We start from the raw sequence: 21,382 nt of genomic DNA, 5'->3' as shown, positions 1-21,382 counted from the left end.
AAACCCAGGAAGAAGGTCTCGTCAATGGTAATTTCCATTAGGTATTTCTATTTGTACTTTCCCATGTTTCCAGTTTGTATGCAACGCACCTAGCTAAACTTGTCTTTATTCTCTTAATGGTGTTGTTAATGTAGGAATCGGGAGGATGTAGATACTAGAATTGGATTGATCATTGATCTTGAAATATGTCAAAAGTTCAAGGGTCTAATCCCTGGAATGTTAAGAACAAAAAACAAAATAGAAGTTGAGAATGGGAGGTTGCAAGAAAACTCAAGGCTGTGGCAAAGGAAAATAAGGAGGTTGAAGGTATAGTTGTTTCTTCACTGGGTTGTCGCTGTTCCATGGTCACCAGTATCCGCCATATTGGCCTTCTCTAGTTCACTTCATCAGCTTTACTGCACTCAGCTTTCTTTGCTACCATGTCAAAGTCATTTGTGTCATCAGCATTTATTGTGGCTTCATTGATGATATTTGGAATGCCTACTCCCACATCAGTTTCATTTTCAATGTCTACTTTCAAGGATTCCGAGTTAGCTACATCAAAAAGCCCCTCTTGAGCATCTCACTTTTGTGGATTCATGTTTACTCCCTCGTCATCACTCTCACTCTCTTTTATTATAATAACATCACTATCGCAACTAGCTGCACCTTTATCTTTCCCAGCCTCTTTTGAAGGAGTTGTCTGACTTTCATGCATGGCGTTATTCTACATATTCTTAGCATGGAACCTCACCCTGTTAGCTACTTAGCTCTACCTCCAAGGCTCCAACTGCGAGATACAGCTCAGCACCTATAAGGTATTAACAAGTAATTCACAGTCCCCATCACATAAGCCAAAAAATAGTCCTTGATCGAGTGGTAATCCCGGCAGTCTACCGTACCACCCAAAACCTACATCTTTTGGGTATCCAAGTTTTTCTCCACATTTATCAAGCATTTGAAGTGACCATTTTTCAGGATTACACTCATCAATGGGGTCAACCCTTCCTGCTACGTATTCTGTGTTTGGCAATCTTGTAAACTCCCCCTGATGGTTCATCTCCAAAGTAAATGGTTCATGCCAAATACCATGTTGCCCGCTCTCTGATTTTAAGCAAATAAGTTTTTTAATCAGAAAATATTTTAAAAAATTCAATAATTTCTAAAAAGGTATCACAATGTCATCAACACAAGGAGCATTAGGGAGATAGATTATGCCATAAATCACTATATCTTGAAAACAAGGACTATAGATTCTTCGAGTAAATTATGCAATAGATCTTTTCCATGACCGTACAAAGCATATTAAAGGAGACAAATTTCAATACCATATAAAACCCTAACTTTTCACTAATCCCTATGGCGATGGAGACATATTTCATTACAAATTAATAGTTTTTTCTAATTCATGTATGGATTATGCTATTAAATTAACCTACATGAAAAGGCAAAAAATTTATTTTGATTACCAATTTCAGTCTTCATTTTCGATTTCTTTAGCTTTGCTGGAGATGGCTTTTCTCTTGAATGCCATCTCTTTCTTGCCATTGTTGCAATCTTCACCGTCTGAAGATCTCAATCGATTTTTGCTAGTATTAGCCAAAAATTTCTGAGTTTTTCTTGTCCTTCTCTCCATTGTCTTTCTCCGTGATTTACAAATCGAACCCCTAAACCAAAGAGCCCAAAATGTTTTTCCATTTGTTTTCTATTTATTTTGCAATGAAATTAGATTTATGCCCTCATCATTTTGGTAGAATTTGAAACCTAGTCTCGTTTAATGGCGTATGTTTGCACACCTCAAGAAGACTGATGATTTTGTGGATTCTATCAACGATTTTACTTAATTGGGATGGATTTAATAATTTAGGGACTTAAGTGTTCCATTTTAAAATTTAGGGACTGAAGTGATATAAAGTGCATAGTTTGAGGGTCAAAACATAATTTACCAATCATCCTCCCCCGGAAACAAAGAAAAGTGTTTTAGAAATGGGGCAATAGAGAAAAGTTAACAGCTTATTGATGATTAAACATGAAAAGCAAGAAAATTTATTTTGATGATCTGCTAATTGGTGTATTAGGTTTTCGGCAGATTCTTTTCTTTGTTTTTTACTATTGGAAAACAGTAATTTGCTGATTTTATGTGTTTGAAAGATGCTATACTCACTCTTGCATGTCAATTACCAAAGAATGTACAAAAGGAATGAATAAGAAATTCCAAGTACAGCTAGTCTGGAAACTCTTCTTGTTATAGAATCAAATTCAGATAGAGCAAGTACAACGGATTGTACTAGCCTTTGATGGATATTAGGTAAACCTTCAACATGCAAAATCTTTCATGTATTGGGTTGTACCTCAGTAGTCCTTTTAGTTTTTGATTGAAATTGCCTTTTAATTTTGCTTGCCGATTAAGTCTTGAAAGCTAATGGTGGAACAGGGAAAAAAGACCAATTCTTAGAAACGTGGTCGGCCTGGTGACAGAACATATTGCTTCGAATTTTCCTTGTTGGACTGACAAAAAACCAACCACACACATGCCCATTTTGTTTGGATAAAGAAAGTTGAAAATCATGCTGTCACAAACGTTTGCCTACATGTATAGTTAAATTCCAGAAGATGAAATTCACCAGTCTTGGATGAGATGATGCTCGTTCAAAATGAGTAATTATCCAAACAGCGTTAACCTTGATATGGAATTTTAGTGGCGGAGCAAGTAATTTATGAAAGGGGTGGGGAAAGGGGCACCTTGTCCATATTGAACACCAATACTTTTCCAGTCTTAAAAAGAAATAAGTTAAAACTTTATAAAACATAAAATTAGGAAAATGGAGAAAATATATTACATGATATCAAAAATTTTCGGGGGTCAAGAAGAGGACTTTTTTTAAAAAAAAAAAAAATTAGAATTTAATAGTCGTTAAATAAAAATTTAGCTTAATTATATTTATCACCCTTGAGGTTTAGCCAAATTACCATATGATTCCCATCGTTTGGTCAAACTACAAAAGTCCTCCGTCAGTAACCTTCTGTAAACCCAACTAACATATATTACTAAAATGACAAAATTGACCCAGTACAAAAAGTTGGAAAATAAAACACAAACGTGGAACAAAATGGGATAAGAACAAATCTCCGCGCTGATATTCATCTTCCAAATGGACCAAATCTTTCTTTCCTCTTCTTCAATCAATTCTCTTTTCTTTCGTATTATCTTTCCTTTTCTATTGAACGTATTGTTTTATCAATTGAATCTACAACTTAGATTTGGTTCTTGACATGACAAAATAGTTTTTCTTTCATGTTCTTTTTGGAGTGTGGCATGAATTTGCTGCTAATGGTGCAGATTTTTTTTGAATCTTCTTTTCTTATTTGTTATTAATTTTGGTCTTGGTTACCGTGTTATAAGATTAAGATGCTGTGACCAAAATATTATTGCTGTTGACATCTCAAAAAGTGTTTTCTTTTGATTTTAGTGTTTGAAGTTAGATTTAAGACTCCTAAAAAAAAAGTTTGATCTAAGAGATATTAATGAATATGAATGAGGTGGCCTTGACAATTTTTCTTTGGATTTTGGTAGTTTGAATAAAAGAAAGATCACTACCTACATGACTAGGTATCTTGAAACATCCATGACAGATTGGCATGTAGAGTTGGAGATTCTGCTTTAGCAAGGCTACAGTTGGTGTTTCCGGGGAATAAGGAAGAAATAAGGGTGGCGGAAAAAAAAGAAGAAGAAGAAAAAGGTAATAGTGCTTCGAGGGTATTTTAGGACCTTCACGTAAAGTTACTACAGTCTTTGTTGAATTTCAGGTGGTCAACGTCAGAGGACTAACGGGAGGGGTGTAGTAGTTAACAATTTATGATTTTTTGGGGGCGCCCTATAGTTTGGCCAAATCAAGGGGTCCATTTGATAATTTGGTCAAACTTCTAGGGAAGTAAATGTAATTAATCCTAAAAATTTAAAAACTTATGGATTGGCGGCAACCCTTCCCCCGGTTGACTCCGCCTTGAACCTCTGCGCTTATGATATTCTACATTATAGAGCCTTTAAGTTATTCAAATCTGTTCCCCTTACATTAGGAAACTAGTATAGAGTAAGTGTAATTGTAAGTCTATCTTAGATCTCTTTAGGTCCTCTTCCCCCTATTATAGAGTAAGTGTAGGTCTATCGTGTCCGAAAAAAAGGTCCTCCCTCTCCCTAGTATAAAGTAAGTATAGGTCTATCGTGTCCCGAAAAAAAAACATTAGGAAACCAGGAGGTGATAGTTGGTACATAATTATTGGGATTCGAAAAAAAAATCTTAGACTTGATTAGGTTAAGACAATATAGGGAAGATTGGGGGATTATCCAACATTAAAGAAGTAGTAGTTCTTTTTTTTTTTTGGGATAATTTCAGACATAAATACGTTCTAATATCAAAAATTACACTACCCACCCCTTGATTGACATATTTGGTAACAAATTAAGTCCATGTCGTAAAAAGTAAATTTAAAAATAATGAATTAGTCTTGTCAAACAATTATTTTCCAAGTTTACTCCCATTGATCCTACAAGAAAATGAGTTAAAATTTTTGGGCAAGAAAAATGGCAACAAAAAAAGGAAGAAAAATTGGATAAAATTGTAAGACTGTACCACCAAAACTTGAGCCTTGGTAATTATATAGTGGTAGAACCACAAGGTCAAGATATGGTGGATTTAAATTCATCTACAATATTTAATAGAAGTTTATCTACCATGCTTCAAAATAAAAAAAAATTTCCAAAACCACTTATACAATTGCATATGCAAGTGGTACAAAGCACTATAAACAAAATAAACTAAAACAAGTCTTAAATATCTTAAATATCAAGTTGATTGAATACCCATAATGAGCAATCCAAGGCAAAAAAAAAAAATCTTAATAGGCTTTGAAGATGGTTAGGATTGTAAATGTTGCAATTGTAGCACCTTACTTTCAGTTACAGATTTGAGTTTGCCAAGCAATCCATTGAACACAAAACATCATCTCAGACTAGTTGTCCGAATGGTAAGGATTGCTAAGCTTAGGTGACTAGGTGACTATATGGTATCAGTTCCATCATGAGATTTGATGTACAAAAGATTCAGACCACTACCACTGAATGCAGGCTTAGTATTTGCTTAGTAAAATACTATTTAAATTACTAATTAGATATGTAGTGATCAGCCATTAAAACCACATGCTGAAGGAGCTACTAACATTGACAGAGTTAGTAGTTGCATTAGCTTCTATGGTAACAGTTCTGGATGTTTGAGAAGCTCCATTGTTGCTTTCTACAGGGGCATTTTCTCTAGAAGGCATGCGTGAATGAATGGGGGTACCACCAGTCTTTTTCTCAATAGTGTTTATTGTCCTTATGGCTTTAGCTTTTGTAGGCCTTCCTTTCTAACAAAAATAAATCATAAAGTGCTCTTATCATACCAGAGACATGTATATGCATATAAAGATGTATGTGGCTATCAAATGAAATTGAAATGAACAAAGTTATACCTTCTTTGTTCGACTCGGGCTAGCTTGGAATTGATTTTGTACATTAACAGTAGCAGATGGAGTTCCGGTACCCAATTGAGCTCGAGCAAATACAGAATTTGTGTTTCCCTTGATTGTATCCAACATTTAGGTATCTCCATAAATTAACAGCAGTATACAACTTACAAGGACATGAATTTTTTTTTTTTAATCAAACGATAACATTATATAGATATTAACACTTGAAAGTACAAGAGTTAATTACAAAAAGGGGTAACTACCCCCATATCTTTTCTAGCAAGAACAGTTAACCATGTTGGAAATGAAGCTTGCCAATCAATGGTTTTAACCACCTTGGTTGCAAATTGAGCCACTTCATGACTGTAGCCATTCGCACTTCTGGGAACAAAAGAGAAAATACAACTGTCAAAACTAGTCTTTAGGGCCTCAATGTCTTCTAGGATTGTTTGTAACTTACAATCCTGAACATTGCCCGCATTGATCGAGCTCACAACGTTTCTGCAGTCCGACTGGACTTCTATCTTTGTCCATCCTGCAGCTTGAGCCATTTCCAGCGCACTTCGGATTGCTAATGATTCCTCTGTGGCAGCTTCCCCTTTTTTCCTTCTACTAATCCCTCGGACTTTCACTAGATCTCCTCGCCAGTTCCGTGCAACAATTCCCAATCCGATCCTGACCATTTTTGCTGAGATTGCTGCATCCGTATTAATTCTCACTACTCCCTCCTTTGGTGGCTCCCAATTATGCTGACTCAGTCTTTCCTGCTCTGTTGATGCGAATCCTCGGGGTTGAGGAACAGTTGCCTCTTCAAATTCGATCCACTCTTGCTGGGCTTTGTCAATTATCACTTTTGCATCCTCACTCTCCAGCTGGAATACTCTCTTGTTTCTCGCCTTCCAGAGCTGTCAAAGGATATTTACTGTGAGCTTGATGCGGTCCATTCCTTGGGCCCCCTTTGCCGATTCCATCATAACATCCCACCACCTCCACATGTTGCATTGTAGCTCAACTATCCCTTCCCAACTCACCGGAGCTAGCCTCCAAGCTATTTGAGCTGTTGGACAAAAAAAGAATACATGTTCAATGGTTTCCGTAGCCTCACCACAACATTGGCACAGATTGCTTCCTTTCCCAACTCTTTGGTAGAGAGCTTCACTAGTAGCCAGCCTATTTTGCAAACACCTCCATAAAAAATGCTTGAGCTTCATTTTGATATTTAAGCCCCACAATCTTTTCCACACCGTGTGCTTCCTAATTGCCCAGCTAGTCTCAGAGTCAAGTGCTATCCTGTGGTTCACAGTCTCCCTTCCCCCTTTGGCAATAACGTAGCCTGTTCTGATTGTATAAACACCAGACTTGCTATGCAACCAATACAATCTATCTTTCCTTTCATATAGACTAAGAGGGATGTTAGTTATGAGTTCCACATCATCTATGTTAAACCAGCGATGCAAAGTATCAGTCTTCCACCTCCCCTCCTCTATTAGTTCATGGACACACTCAAGTTGACACCCTGCTGGTTTTGCCGTAGTTAATTTTCCATTGCACGATCCAGCTACCCATCTGTCTTCCCAGATTTTAATTGACCTTCCATCTCCTACCCTCTTGTATAGGCCCTGCTGAAGCAGCTCACCTCCCTTGTGTAAACTTTTCCAGCACCAAGATGCTGTGCTCGGGGGCTTTTGAACAAGCCAGTCATTCTTTTTCATGTACTTAGCTTTCAGGACCTTGCTTACTAACAAATTCGGATTTGTAACAACTCTCCAAATTTGTTTTGCAAGCAAGGCAACATTGAAGGCTTCTAAATCTCTAAAGCCCAATCCCCCTTTCCCTTTAACTTCAGTAAGCTTACTCCACCTCACCCAATGCACTTTGTTCTCTAGACCATCCCCGCCCCACCAGAACCTGCAATAGTTGCACTAATACCCTTGCACAAGCCTTTAGGGAGCTTAAAACAAGACATTATATAGGTAGGCATGGCCATGATGACAGATTTGATTAGGATCTCCTTACCCCCTTGACTAAGCACTTTATGTTTCCATCCTTGGAGTTTGCTAATGATGGTACTTTTCAGGGACCCAAAAACCTGATTCTTAGCTCTCCCAATAGTCATAGGTAATCCTAAATATTTCCCACTAGAGGCTGCCCTCATATTGCCCAAAACCTCTCTAATCTCTCCTCGAATCCTGTTGGAGGTATTTTTAGTAAGGAACATGGCTGATTTACCAAAGTTTACTACCTGTCCTGTGGCTTGTCCATAAGTCTGAATGATCTCCTTTACCTTCTTAGCCTCCTCCTTGCTTGCTTTGCAACACAAAAGAGAATCGTCTGCAAAAAAGAGATGAGAGATCATAGGGCTGTCTTTGCAGACTTTGATGCCCGTTAGTTGCTTAGAATCCACACCTTTCTTGATTAAATTGGACAGCCCTTCCATACATATAATGAACAAGTAGGGGGATAGGGGATCCCCTTGACGGAGACCTCTAGATGGTTTGATATAACCCACATTTTGTCCATTTAAATTAAAAGAATAAGAAACAGTGGAGATACACGTCATGATCCAGCGAACAAAAGTAGGACAAAAGCCCATATGTAACATAATTCTGCCTAGAAACTTCCACTCCACTCTATCATAGGTTTTTGACATATCAAGCTTTAAAGCCATAAAGCCTACTCTACCACCTCTCTTACTTTTTAGGAAATGCAAGACTTCATGAGCGATGATAGCATTGTCAAGAATTTGACGCCCAGGGACAAAAGCAGATTGAGACGGATTAATACAGTGCACTAGGACTTTTTGCAATCTATTAGCCAAAATCTTGGAAATAGTTTTATAAAGGACAGTGCAAAGGCTTATAGGCCTGTAATTAGTAAGCACAACAGGATTGTCAACCTTAGGGATAATGGAGATAATGGTCTCATTGATAGCCGTTAAGATATTACCAGAATGGAAAAAACTTGTGACAGCATTGACAATATCATTTTTGATAATATGCCAGTATGTTTGGAAAAATAAAGGGGGCATACCATCAACTCCAGGGGCTTTATTTGGGAACATGGAAAATATGGCTTGTTTTATCTCCAATTCTGTCACTGGCTTGATCAACTGTGTGTTCGCGAGATTAGAAATAGTGCACGGTATGCCTTGCAACACTTCTTCAAATTCAGATGGATTACTTGAGTTGAACAGCTCCGCATAGTGCTCGCTTAACTCAGCTTCGATTTCCTCTGCACTCGTACACCACTCCCCATTAGCCTTCTGGAGTATACTGATATTGTTCCGTTTCCTAGCAGCCATGACACTTAGGTGAAAGTATGCTGTATTCTTGTCCCCCTCTTTGAGCCATCTACTCCTTGATTTCTGGCTCCAAAACAACTCTTCATCCTTGTAAGCTTTGCTTAGTTGTAGCTTTAAGGTTGTGATAACTCCTTTGTTGCATGGCTCATTCTCCTCACGGACGGACCTTAGTTTCTCCTTCAGCTCCTGAATTTTTGCCTTTGTGTTGCCTTTAAGTGACTTGTTCCATTCAATCAGAGCAATTCTACATTCCTTAATCCTTTTCACCACTCTGAACATTCTAGACCCATTTTGTTCCAGTCCCCAAGCTCTTTTAATAACAGCTATTGATGCCTCATCCCTTGCCCATCTTTGGTCAAAGAAAAACCTTCTTTTGGCCCTCCTTTGCTTCGATTTTGTGTCCATCAGGAGCAGGCAGTGATCAGAAGCCTCTATTTCAATGTGTTCCACAGCAGCATTCTCATACTTTTGTACCCACCCAACACTTCCTAAACATCGATCTAGTCTCTCTCTTATTTCTCCATCCCCTTCCCATGTGTTACTCCATGTCCAAGGCACCCCCTTACACCCTATGTCCACTAAGTCATTATCAGAAATAAAGCTATTGAACTCCCTAAAACTACCTTCTGATCCCTCTCTTTCCCCCCATTTCTCCCCGTTTGAGCAAATGTCGTTAAAGTCTCCCATTACTACCCATTTCTCACCCCATGCCCTCTTTTTTTCCCCTATTGTCTCCCATTGCTGCACTCTCACCCTCTCATCTGTACTTGCGTATATACCAACCAACCACCAATAATCACTCGTTTCCTTGTCTTCCACTCTTGCTGCAATATACCAATCAGTGATGTGTATATCCAATAATTGTACCCCCTCCTTCCAAAACAAAGCTAGTCCCCCTGCTCTACCCTTAGGATTCACTACAAAACTATGTTCAAACTTAATTCTATTTTGCACCTGTTTCATATACCTTTCTTTGTTTTTTGTCTCACATAGGAACACCACACTAGGAGAGTGGAGGTGAATTACCTCCTTCAGTTGGGAAATTGTCAAGGGGCCTCCTGCACCTCGGCAATTCCACACCGCAACCTTCATTGTATAGGTGGAGGCATTGCGGGGCTAGCCTCCAATTCCCCTCCTTGCTGATCGACTTCCTGGTCCCTTCTTAATAGCTTGTGTTGTGGACTATGTGTTATGTCCTCTTCCATAAAGTCCAGGTCCTTCCATTCTTCCGTTGTTTTCCTTTTCTCACCAAGGTTACTCACTGTCCCTCTATCCGTAATGTCTTTCAGCGGCACCCTTTTAATACGTGAACTCCTCCTCCACTGCTTTTTCCTTCCTTGATTACCTCTGCTTTCCTGAGTCCAGCAGTTGGCTTCCTTTGTTTCAGACTCATTGTTAGTTAATACCCCCTTCTCATATTTATTTTTATCCTCTCGGTCAATGCTTGCATCTAAAACCATATCTTCTGGGCGCTGATTTTCTTTCCCGTTCCAGTCATTTCCCAGGTCCACTACCACTTTAGGCCTCTCGGTATTGTTTCTTCCTTTGAATTCGTCCCCCTCCTTTCGTGTACACTCCTCCTTGTCCTCTTTCTCTCAGCTTCCTTTCATCTCTACACTCTCCCTCAGAATCTCATCCCATTTTTCCTCCATTGCTAGCTTTTGTTGGTCACTCTTTTTATATACCTTGTCACTTTCCCTGCTGCTTGTACCAGTCTCGACCCCAGGACCTGTCTCAGTTATCATCCCGGCTTTATTACTTGGTCCCTTGCTTACCAATGCTACATCTCTGGACTTCTTAATCACCTCTGTACCAGTCATTAAGCACACTTTCAGAGGGGAAACCATAATATTCCCTGCCCTCATCCACGCTCCATATTGTCCTTCCCTGCACGTCTGACCCTCCCTTTTGTCCCCAGTACAAGACTTATCCCCATGCCCAATGATCCCACAATTGTAGCAAAAATCTGGGCATCTCTCATACCTAAATTCCACCCATGTATTCACTCCCTCAAGCTTAACCAAAGTTCCTCTTGGGAGAGGTTGTAGGAGATCCACTTCCACCATAATCTTCATATGTCTCCTAGATTTCCTCCCCCCTGGCGGAACAAGAACCTCCCTAACAGATTTAAAAACCTTTCCTACCTTAAAGCCCACTGACTTACACAACCAATGAACTGGGAGATTCCAGATTTGTACCCATAGGTGAGCAAATCGGAAATTGTGATCCTTCTTTTCGCACCCAGCCTTCCATTCTTTCATCACAAGAATCTGGTTATCCATAATCCATGGTCCTCCCATCAGAATTTTTTCACGGTCCTCTCCCTTCTCCAACTGGAACTGGAAAATGTTAGGACCCAGTTCAGTCACAGTCAGATTCCTGGGGTATCCCCAGGCATGATTAGTAAAGTTCTTTATGCCCGTGAAATTTGCAACCTTTTCACCAATCAGTCTTCCTACCAAACTCTGCCTACAGTCTTGAACCCCCTCGCAAATGTCCTCAGGGCAGAGATCTACCCCTTCCAGTTTCGTTGCCGATAGTTCAAACTTGCTAAAAGCTCTTGTTAGCTCTTCCTCTATCCTTCAGTCTTGCAGTTGCAGTGGCTCTACCTTGCACAAGGACATGAATATAAGACATACCTAATTTGGACAATTAGATTGCTACCTTGACTTGAGAAAACAACAGGTACCTTTCTAGAAACATGATCCTGCATTCAGATATAAAGTGTAACAGTTGATAATGAATGCCATAATAAATTTTGAATCCAACAACTATTGTAGTACCCAAAGTACAACCCCAGATAACCCTGTATTAGCCAATCCTCTACCTGGTTTCCCTTTTCTTTGACGAACCTGATAACATGAAATTAGTTAGAATGTCATATTAACCAAAGCAAATAACGAACAAAGGTCATATAGACAATGTGCATAACCACTACTAGAAGCATTGCTTTCTTTCTTTGCTTTCACTGGAGCTCTTTCACAAGTTCTCCTATTATGCCCATAAGATTGGCACAATGAGCACCTAAAAGCTTTAGACCTTCCTGTTTGAGTTGAAGGAGCATCCTCATCAGATTCTCTCCTCCTATTCTTTTTTGGTCTACCTGGTGCTCTTCTTAATAGGGCTAGTAATAGTGTAGCAGGGGTCACCTTAGCATATCAGGCCAATTTCTCTCATCAGAAGCTGGATTTATCATTCCAAAATATATCCTCTGGTACACTTCAATTGTAAATATTGGATCACAATATTTCTCAAGATTCTCTCTTTTGTATATAATTCCTAAAGCAGCATGCTTGTATGGAATTCCTGAAATTTGAAATGCTCCACATTCACAAGTTCTCTCCTGCAGATTGGCTATGTAGGACTTGCCAAATTCCTTTACTTCAAATAGTGTCTCACTAGCCATAGAAAACTCACATTTTCTAGATTGATTGGCAATTTCTCTCAGTTTCTCCACAATTGGCACAACACCTGTGTAGGTACAGCTCTTATGAAATCTTTTCTATAGTTTCTTTATGAATTTTCTCCTTAAACCTTCAAGCAATGTAAGAATAGGCAACCCCCTCAGATCACCAACCCATGCATTAAAAGATTTAGTGAAGTTATTCATCACATGATCACATTTTATAATAGGAGAAAATGAGTGTGTTGCCCAAGTTGTTAGCGGTATCTTTGTCAAGTATTTCCAAGTTTCAATGTTTATCTCTTTTCTCCATTGCCTCTTCATGACCAATTGTATCAAAGCTCTTAGCTGCCTGCCAGAAGTAATTACTAAGCAGCAACCCTGGAAAGGACAGTTTAAAGTTGCTCTGAATATGCCTACAGCAGTATCTTGCATTAGTGTATGGCATCAGTTCTTCATATGCTAAGTTTAGACCCTACATTTAACATAATTTAATTAGAACAAACAGAAGATTGGTAGTTAAGTTATATGACAATAGAAATGGGACATTTGTAAGTAGAACAAAATGTACCTTTTGTCTATCACTCATAAATGTTAGAGGCAGTTGGTTATCAAATGGACCAAAGTATTCTTCAAAGAAATGAAAGAACCATGACCAAGTCTCTTTGTTTTCACATTCAGCCACAGCAATTGCAAGAGGGAATATGCTGTTATTCCCATCCAAAGCCACAGCAGTAAGCAACATTCCTCCATATGGTCTTTTGAGGTGGCAACCACCAAAACCAACAAATGGCTTGCAATATCTTAGACATCCATCTTTTTGTGCTTTGAAACTAATAAAAATTCTCAAAAATCTTCATTCCACCAAGAGATTTGGCCTATCAAATGTATTTTGTAGATGCATTGAGGGTTATTTTTCCTTAAAATCTCAGTATACTTGGGCAATTTTGCATATGACTCATAGTGTGTACCTTATATCTCTTCTAATGCCCTTGTCTTTGCCTTCCAAATTTGCATCTTGCTAGGATGCACATCATATTTTGATACAATCTCAGCATAGACACTTTTTGTATTCATTTGAGAATGGATCCAAAGAAGTGGAACCAGTTTCTTTGCAATCCAATCAGATGTAGCCTCCGTATTCCTATTGTTCATAACACAAGTGTGCTGAGGTGTGTAAGACTTAATTTGAAAAGTAGTTGTTTCACCAACAGGAGAAACATGGATTTTGCATGGACAGCCTTCAACAGCACACTTAGCAGTACACCTTTTCTTTTCATTTTTCAGTTTTACTATGGGAAAACCTTTCTGGATTACATAATCCTTCAAAGCAGCCCTAAAAGCATCAATATTGGTGAATAACATATCCTTCTCAAATTCAATATCCTCTCTCAGATTATAGGTGAACATTTTTGCTCTTAAAGCTGCCCTATTTGGATCAATTTCATCCTTATATTTAGAATTCGAAATGACATCACCTTCATATTTGTCCTCATAATCTGAGAAAGCAATATTACTCATATCAGATGATTCATGTGCGTCACTGCCATTGCTTAAGTTGTTCTCTTTGTCATTGTTTGCTTCATATAATCAAGAATCATCATCACTTGAAATGAACACTTCATCATCCTTTTCAATATTTTGTAAATTAGGTTCAGCATTTTCAGCAATATCCTCAATTCCTAGATTCTCTTGCCCAGCACAAAAGTTGTTATTGTTGTTTACCTCAGGCATATTAAATGGAATTACATCCATGTGGTCCACAAACAAATTGATTACCAGCTTATTTTCATACACCTTAAATATTTCCAAGACTGCCTTATCAGTGTTGACGTCCATTGTTGCAGTAGTTCTTGGAATTCCACATCTCATATGTAGCAAATAATTAAGATTTTCAGGTAATTCATGAAGTGTTTTCTCACAAATATCATTCAACAGTTCTATATAAAAATACCTATCAGGATCTATATTGGGAATCCTGATTCTTCTTCCATTGTAGTGAACTACAAAGTCATGTGCAACCACAGGTGACATTCTGTTTTACCCAAATTAATCATTAATATCATAGTTGTTACTTACTAACATCAAAATCTAAATAATGAAGTTAAATCTTCTTTGTCATATAATAATACCTAAGAGCAGCTTTCAAAATACAAAAAACTCCATAATCCATCATAGATTTTTTCTTTTCATTTGCTCACATCAGATAGCTTTATTATTCCAGAACAATCTCAACTTGTCTTTCATTCTTCTATTACCATCCTTTATTACTCAACAAGCTCTACATAACAAGTACAAGCCATTTATCTACTAAATGAGATGAACAAATACTTTTAACTAAAACTCTATTGAGTCACCAAACATCTATATTTTAGACAAAAAACAAGAAACATCATATTGATCATCAAGTAAAACTCATTGCAATACAATTCTCCCTCTATAAATCATTAAGCTATATGAACATCAGTTGCTCAAAAATCCATCAAATACACCACATGCATGCATTATTAGTCACAGATTTAGCATAAAAAACATCAACGTAGATATGATCTAACCTTAAAACCATCATCCCTTTCTACTACCTAACTTTTGAAGCAATCTCACAGCCATATCTTCATCTTATAATATTAATAACAGATTATATGCCACTATAACAAGCATATAGATCATTAACATCCACTATTAGTGTCTATTACTTGTAAATAGGTACAATAAATCCAACAAAATTGTGATAACCTTAACAACTTTCTATTAAGCTCATATGTTGCAGATATGCCACTATTCTAGCTTATCCTTCATGAGATGAAGGATTTTTACCAGTTTTGCTACTAGATCTTGTCCTTTCTCTATAGCTATTTCTTCTACACTTTAGAAGTAGTAAGACTGTTCAGAAGGCGCCAGAAGCATTATATATCCCAAGTGTAATGGCGCCAAATTGCATATCAAGAATATTACTTGGAAGACTTATATTTTCCCCACATTTCTAATATTTTAGAGACTGATGAGGGTATTTCTGTCACTTTATTGCTATTGAAGTTGACAATTGGTCACATCAGAATGAAAGGGGAGGGCAGTGTAATTTTTAATATTAGAGGGTACTTATGTGCAATTGTCAGAAACCTCAGGGAAGGTTTCTGAAATTATCCCTTTTTTTTTGGGTAATCAAGAAGTAGTAGCTTGGTGCAACTCTCCATTGAAATTTCAAAATTAAAGCAGATCATGTTAAGCCTTCAAGGCTAGTGATTGCCAATAGGAGGTTAAATTACAATTTTCACGAGCTCATTATTAGGAGTATGAATTTTTAGCCTTAACTTCAGTACCGGATCAGGATCCACCGAGATTTGAAGTTTGGTGCCTGGAATGCCTTGAACAATTAAACTGAACTAAATGTGACATGAGCAATTAATTGAATGAGGAGGCATCTGATCACGCCTGAGGTTTCTGAAATTATCCCTTTTTTTTGGTAATCAAGAAGTAGTAGCTTGGTGCAACTCTCCATTGAAATTTCAAAAATTGAAGCAGATCATGTTAAGCCTTCAAGGCTAGTGGTTGCCACTAGGAGGTTAAATTACAATTTTCACAAGCTCATTATTAGGAGTATGAATTTTTAGCCTTAACTTCAGTACCGGATCAGGATCCACAGAGATTTGAAGTTTGGTGCCTGGAATGCCTTGAACAATTAAACTGAACTAAACGTGACATGAGCAATTAAATGAATGAGGAGGCATCTGATCACGCCATAAAACTTCTAAAAATTACGTACATGACTTCTGTTTCCTTTTTCAGGGATGATATAGATGTTAATTGGATGCAAAAGGATTGAATATACCACACTTTAATTACGTGTCTCATTGGCTTCTGAGATCTAAAATTTGACCATTGTAAAACAAATGAAAATAATAGTACTGACCATTCTTGAAAATGAACATGTGGAAATTTTGAAACACGCCAGGATCATAAGATGATGCATCATGAAGGTGTTCGTTCAACCATTTGTAGTATTTTAAAAATAGGTATATTTGTCTAGCAGCATTTCTTCGGCTAATATGGTTCATGGATGAGACCATTTCCAACTACCTTGACTTTATGTTGTTGTAATATTAACATGCAAAAGGTATCTTTCTTGCAGATTGAAGTATACTTAGCTTTTCCTTGTGGAGATCATAGCAGGATACATATATGCACGGGTAAAGAGAGCTAATATGGTGGTAAAAAAGATTAGAGTGAAAGCATGAAGAGTAAAAATTTCCATGTCTTAACTCATGCCTGAATAGATGTAAGATCATTTAGCTGAATTTGGTATCATTGCAAAAAAATAGTAGTGATGATAATAGTTAATCGTTCAAGTTCCATTACGATGTCTTGGTTTCATCTTTGTGCTCTAGGGACAAAAAGTATAGACAGTTACATATTGGATTTGGACCACAGAAGTTAGAGTTTCACTTCAAATCGGTTCATGTAATTCTTATTATATTTGATTTTGGCATAGTCATGAATTTGATACCAATTTTGTTGTATAAGTTAACAAATTCAAGTTTATATCTAAATTATACGAATTTATACAAAAAATATTATGATTAATCTTTTATACACTGACAATAACTAAATATAAATATAAATTTTAAATTTTGCTCATGTGTCATATATTTTACTGTGATAGTGTATACATTATGGGATAATGAGTGTAAGATTTACTCAAAATATTATGGTTGTGAAGCATAATAAGATAATGACATAACCATGGCTATTTGGAATACAATTCAAAAAGTTTTTGGCAAAAACAACTTAAATAGCACTGTTAATAATGCCTCGATCATTGTTGATAACACTATCTCTTTTATATTTTCTACAAAAGCACATGAAAAAAATGGAGTGTAACTAAAAAAAAAAAAAAACGGTGGAGTGCCAATACCATTAACTGAAAAATTTTTAAAAAAAAGAAACCAGGACAGATATCTTGATTCTCTTGAATGCCTAACTTTCATATGCTAAAATGTCTTTCCTTTTTCTTTATATATTTCCTTTTTCTTTATATATATATATATATATATATTGAGGGGGCGGTTTGCCAATGTCAGCAATTGCAGGAATAAGTGCAAGAGACCCTTGCGTCCGAATCACTCTCATCATTCCATACCATAAAGAGTCGTAAAACACAAAATCTACACCCATTCCTTCCATACCCAATTCTCTATAAATATGCAACTTCGTCATGGAACTGATATCACACATTTACTAAAGCCTACACCTCTTTGCTTATCATCCCATCAATCTCCCCACACTTTTGAGATAATCATCCCTCTTTCACACGACAAGTTAATTAGGACAAAATAGGAAATAATGGCTCTACATACAAAATTCTTTGCACATTTGATTGTTACATTCCTATTTTTAGTTTCATGTCCCTCAGCCTTTCATGGGGACCTACATGATCATAGCGATATCCAGCAAACTGGATATGACTCTGAAGCATACCCTTCATTTCTTAGTACTGTTGATGGCAGCCAATTTGATAACTCCATGATGTTTGAAGCCGGGGCTTCTGATGGCTTGACCAAACTTTCCAGACTCGAAAGCTCGGGTAGAATCATTAATGTGGATAGGTTTGGAGCTAAGGGTAATGGAGCTGAGGACGATTCAAATGTAAGTACCTCGACTGCTAAGAAGAATTAGGATCATTATTTTGTTACTATAGATTTTACTAGCGTGCGAGAACCAAAATAAATAAATAAATAAAACAACGTTTAATTTATACTATATGACATGCAATAAATTGAATGGACTTCTTAGAGGCAAATTTCCACTTCAATTTTATGATTTGTATTGAGCAATTTTAATTTGCCTATGAACTTCCTTTCTCAGGCATTTCAGTCTGCTTGGAGAGAAGCTTGTTTGTCTACAGTAGCTGTTACTCTTGTGGTATCCCAAGGAAAAGATTATCTTCTTAAACCTGTTAAATTTTCAGGTCCCTGCAAGTCTGAAATTACAGTGCAGGTCAGTTCGATCGAGAAAAATTTGTGAGTCCAAGTAATGTTTTTCAAAGCTTTTGCATGTAAAGTATTTAACCAAAAGTAGCTATTACTTCCATGAAATATGCAGATTAATGGTGTCCTTCTAGCTTCTGATGATAGATCAGACTATGGTAGAGATGGGAGGCAGTGGATTCGTTTTGACAGCGTCCAAGGCTTGATTGTTGAAGGGGGTGGAGTTATCAATGGGAGAGGAAATATATGGTGGCAAAATTCATGCAAAATCAACAAAGCTCTGGTAAACTATTATTGAACAACAGAAGTTTTTCGAGATGCTTCTCTTAACTAGTGTTGTCTTTTTTGACTTGATTATATTATACTATTTTTCTTGACTTTTTTTTTTTTTTTGGTTACCATTATTTATCTTGACGTCTTCTTCAATTTTTGTTTTCTTGCAGCCATGCAAGGACGCACCAACGGTATGTTTTTTTTTTTTTTTTTTGAATACTAAAGTAGTATCATTTATTGTTTTCCCCCAAAAAAATCAGCTTATTTTTTCTTGGTTCCTTGCTTACTAACTTTAGTTTTATTTCCCATCAAACCATTTTATTTGATTTTCTAGCTAGGCGCTTGACGTCTGCTTTATCATTCTCAAACAAACAACATTGTATACCATGGCAAAGAACATCATGTTAATACTTTGCATACGATTAGAAATAATATGTCTTGGCTTCCAATTCGAGATTTGGATCAAATACCATAAATACGGAAAGCTCAATGGCCCTTCAAAAATGGCTGTTTGAACCAATGTTTTTAAACGCGAACCGAAGAGTGAATCGAAAAACCTTCCGATTTACGGTTCGACCGATTCAACCGGTTCGATCCCCGTTCAAAGGTTTCATAATTTTTTATTCATTTTAGTATTAAGAATTTTGAATAAAACAAAAATATTTATTTTAGAAAATAAATACTTAATAAAAATCGGTTAAACCTCCTAATTTTTACCGATTTTGACCGGTTTAATTAACTTTTTGGGTTTTTAATTAAACCGGACCGGAAGCACGGCGGGTTCGTGGTTCAACCGATCTAGCCGGTCCGGTCTGATTTTCAAAACATTGGTTTGAACTTTACATGTGGTACAAATCTTAGGTCCATTGCCCTTGAATGACCACTTGTCATACTTCCTTTCTAACATGAAGATTCCAATACTCCACGATGTAAACCCAACTCTTATTAGTCTTCCTACTCTTGCTGAGAAGTCTGTTCACACCTTGACATGATCTGCCTGCCTTTTCATTTGGGAAACCTATCAAATAATTGTAGACTTAAACTTACGTTGAAACAAGACTACCTTTGGCTATCTGTAATTTAGCAGAACTTGACTCTAGAGGCCTTTGACTGCCTTGTTTTTGTAACTGACTCGTAACTTCTCTTATGCGTATGTTTCTTTCATACCCCAAAAAAAAACAAGAGTAGTAAACTACCTTTTTCTACTTTTATAGATGTTTACAATTTTTTTTTTTGGGATGACATCAACTTGATTTCTATTTTCACATGAATTTTTAACACGATTTCAGGCTGTGATATTTTACAACTGCAAGAACTTGGTAGTCCAGAATCTCAGATTCCAAGACGCACAACAAATTCATATGGCTTTTGAGAAATGCATAAATGTCCAAGCTTCCAATTTAATTGTGACTGCACCAGAGGAAAGCCCCAATACTGATGGAATTCATGTAACAAACACTCAAAATATCCAAATCTCTGGCTGCACAATAGGAACAGGTATAGTACTAATGCTTTCCAACGTCTAATTACAACAAAGAAAACCTAATCATATCACTCTCTTCCACCTTACTAACGTTTGAATCTACCTTTAACTTTGTCCATAAAAGGTGATGATTGCATTTCGATTGTAAGTGGATCCCAAAACGTGCAAGCTACAGACATAACATGTGGACCAGGACATGGAATTAGGTACAGTAGTAAAAATCAATTTCTAATCAAAGGTGCAACATGTGTTGTATCCATCAAGATTATTTGACTACTTTATTTCTCTGTCCCTTATTTTTTTTGCTTTTTTTTGGTTGGCATGCGAAATCAGTATTGGAAGCTTGGGATCAGAAAATTCTGAAGCTCATGTCTCTGATGTAACTGTACATGGAGCAAGGCTTTCCGGCACCACTAACGGAGTTAGGATCAAGACATGGCAGGTAAAAAACTTGAGTTTTCCAAATTTCTTCCCAACTGTTGCTTCATCAATATATGCAGGCAAAAATAGCTCTTCAGCTCTCAATCCTGTGTTATTGCAGGGGGCAGCTGGGAGTGTAAGCAACATCAAGTTCCAAAATATCCAAGTGCATGATGTTCAGAACCCGATAATCATAGACCAAAACTATTGTGACCAAGCCACGCCTTGTACACAACAGGTAGAAGATTTAATTCTTGAATTATCCACCAAGATGTGAATAATTAATCATGGACAATTTTTCTTCTTCTTCTTCTTCTTTTTTTTGGCTAAACTTAACCAATCCCTATCTTTTCAAGAGGAACATAAATTTTAGATGTTCTCTTTTTTAATCTCTACTTTTAGCAAATCTTAGACGAGACAGCTTTTATTCTTACAAAAATTAACGTCAATAATTGCAATTAAATCTTTTCTTTAATCACAGCATACAGCCATCCAAATTAGCAACGTACTCTATCAGAACATCTATGGAACAAGTGCTTCAGCCGCAGCCATAAACTTGAATTGCAGCAAAAGCTTCCCATGTCGAGGGATTGTGCTACAAAATGTTAATTTAGTAGGTGAAGGAGGTGGAGCAGCAAAAGCTTCATGCAACAATGTCAATTTGAGCAACGTTGGGCTCGTTTCTCCACGATGTGCATAAGAAGATAAAGAATGCTGTACATATACAAGATATAGTAAAATTATTGTATTGTTGCAATCACAAGAAAAAAATAAATAAGATCCCAATTTATGTACTCATCCTTTATCAAACAACTACAAGCTCAGGATAATTCGTTAGTATCTATTGGTTATTGAAGGGCTGAATAAGTGGTGCACATCTCTAATACCCAAATATTCAGTTCATTCATTCTTGTTCAGAAAAAGGATAAGGTTTGTCCGGATCAATAGTTTAGGTTTTATGTACTGTGGTCAATTCTTTTCTTATTCGTAAGAGAGTCTATGGTATAAATGAGAAGATGTTGATGTGTTATTAG

At 37.0% G+C, this 21,382-nt stretch overlaps 1 protein-coding gene across 1 annotated transcript; it reads left to right on the top strand.

The window, feature by feature from the left end:
* The first annotated feature begins 17,528 nt into the window (after positions 1-17,528).
* On the top strand, positions 17,529-21,048 carry LOC113773768 (polygalacturonase-like). The gene is made up of 9 exons (XM_027318384.1): positions 17,529-17,831; positions 18,051-18,182; positions 18,288-18,455; positions 18,616-18,636; positions 19,735-19,942; positions 20,053-20,134; positions 20,262-20,370; positions 20,470-20,586; positions 20,830-21,048. Exons 1-9 carry the CDS (start codon positions 17,529-17,531, stop codon positions 21,046-21,048), a joined length of 1,359 nt encoding a protein of 452 aa, XP_027174185.1.
* The last annotated feature ends 334 nt before the right edge of the window (positions 21,049-21,382 follow it).

Source organism: Coffea eugenioides, chromosome 6, assembly GCF_003713205.1.
Source record: "Coffea eugenioides isolate CCC68of chromosome 6, Ceug_1.0, whole genome shotgun sequence".
Classification (NCBI taxonomy): Eukaryota; Viridiplantae; Streptophyta; class Magnoliopsida; order Gentianales; family Rubiaceae; genus Coffea; species Coffea eugenioides.
The sequence above is the reverse complement of the archived record's forward strand: the minus strand, read 5'-3'. Positions and strand labels throughout refer to the sequence as shown.

What these genes read in the sequence shown, in the direction of transcription:
- LOC113773768 (XM_027318384.1), top strand. Translation starts at nt 17,529, where the DNA reads ATGGCTCTACATACAAAATTCTTTGCACATTTGATTGTTACATTCCTA. An exon ending in CATGCAAGGACGCACCAACG is followed by an intron (nt 18,637 to 19,734) that starts GTATGTTTTTTT and finishes ACACGATTTCAG; the next exon opens with GCTGTGATATTTTACAACTG. An exon ending in GGACCAGGACATGGAATTAG is followed by an intron (nt 20,135 to 20,261) that starts GTACAGTAGTAA and finishes ATGCGAAATCAG; the next exon opens with TATTGGAAGCTTGGGATCAG.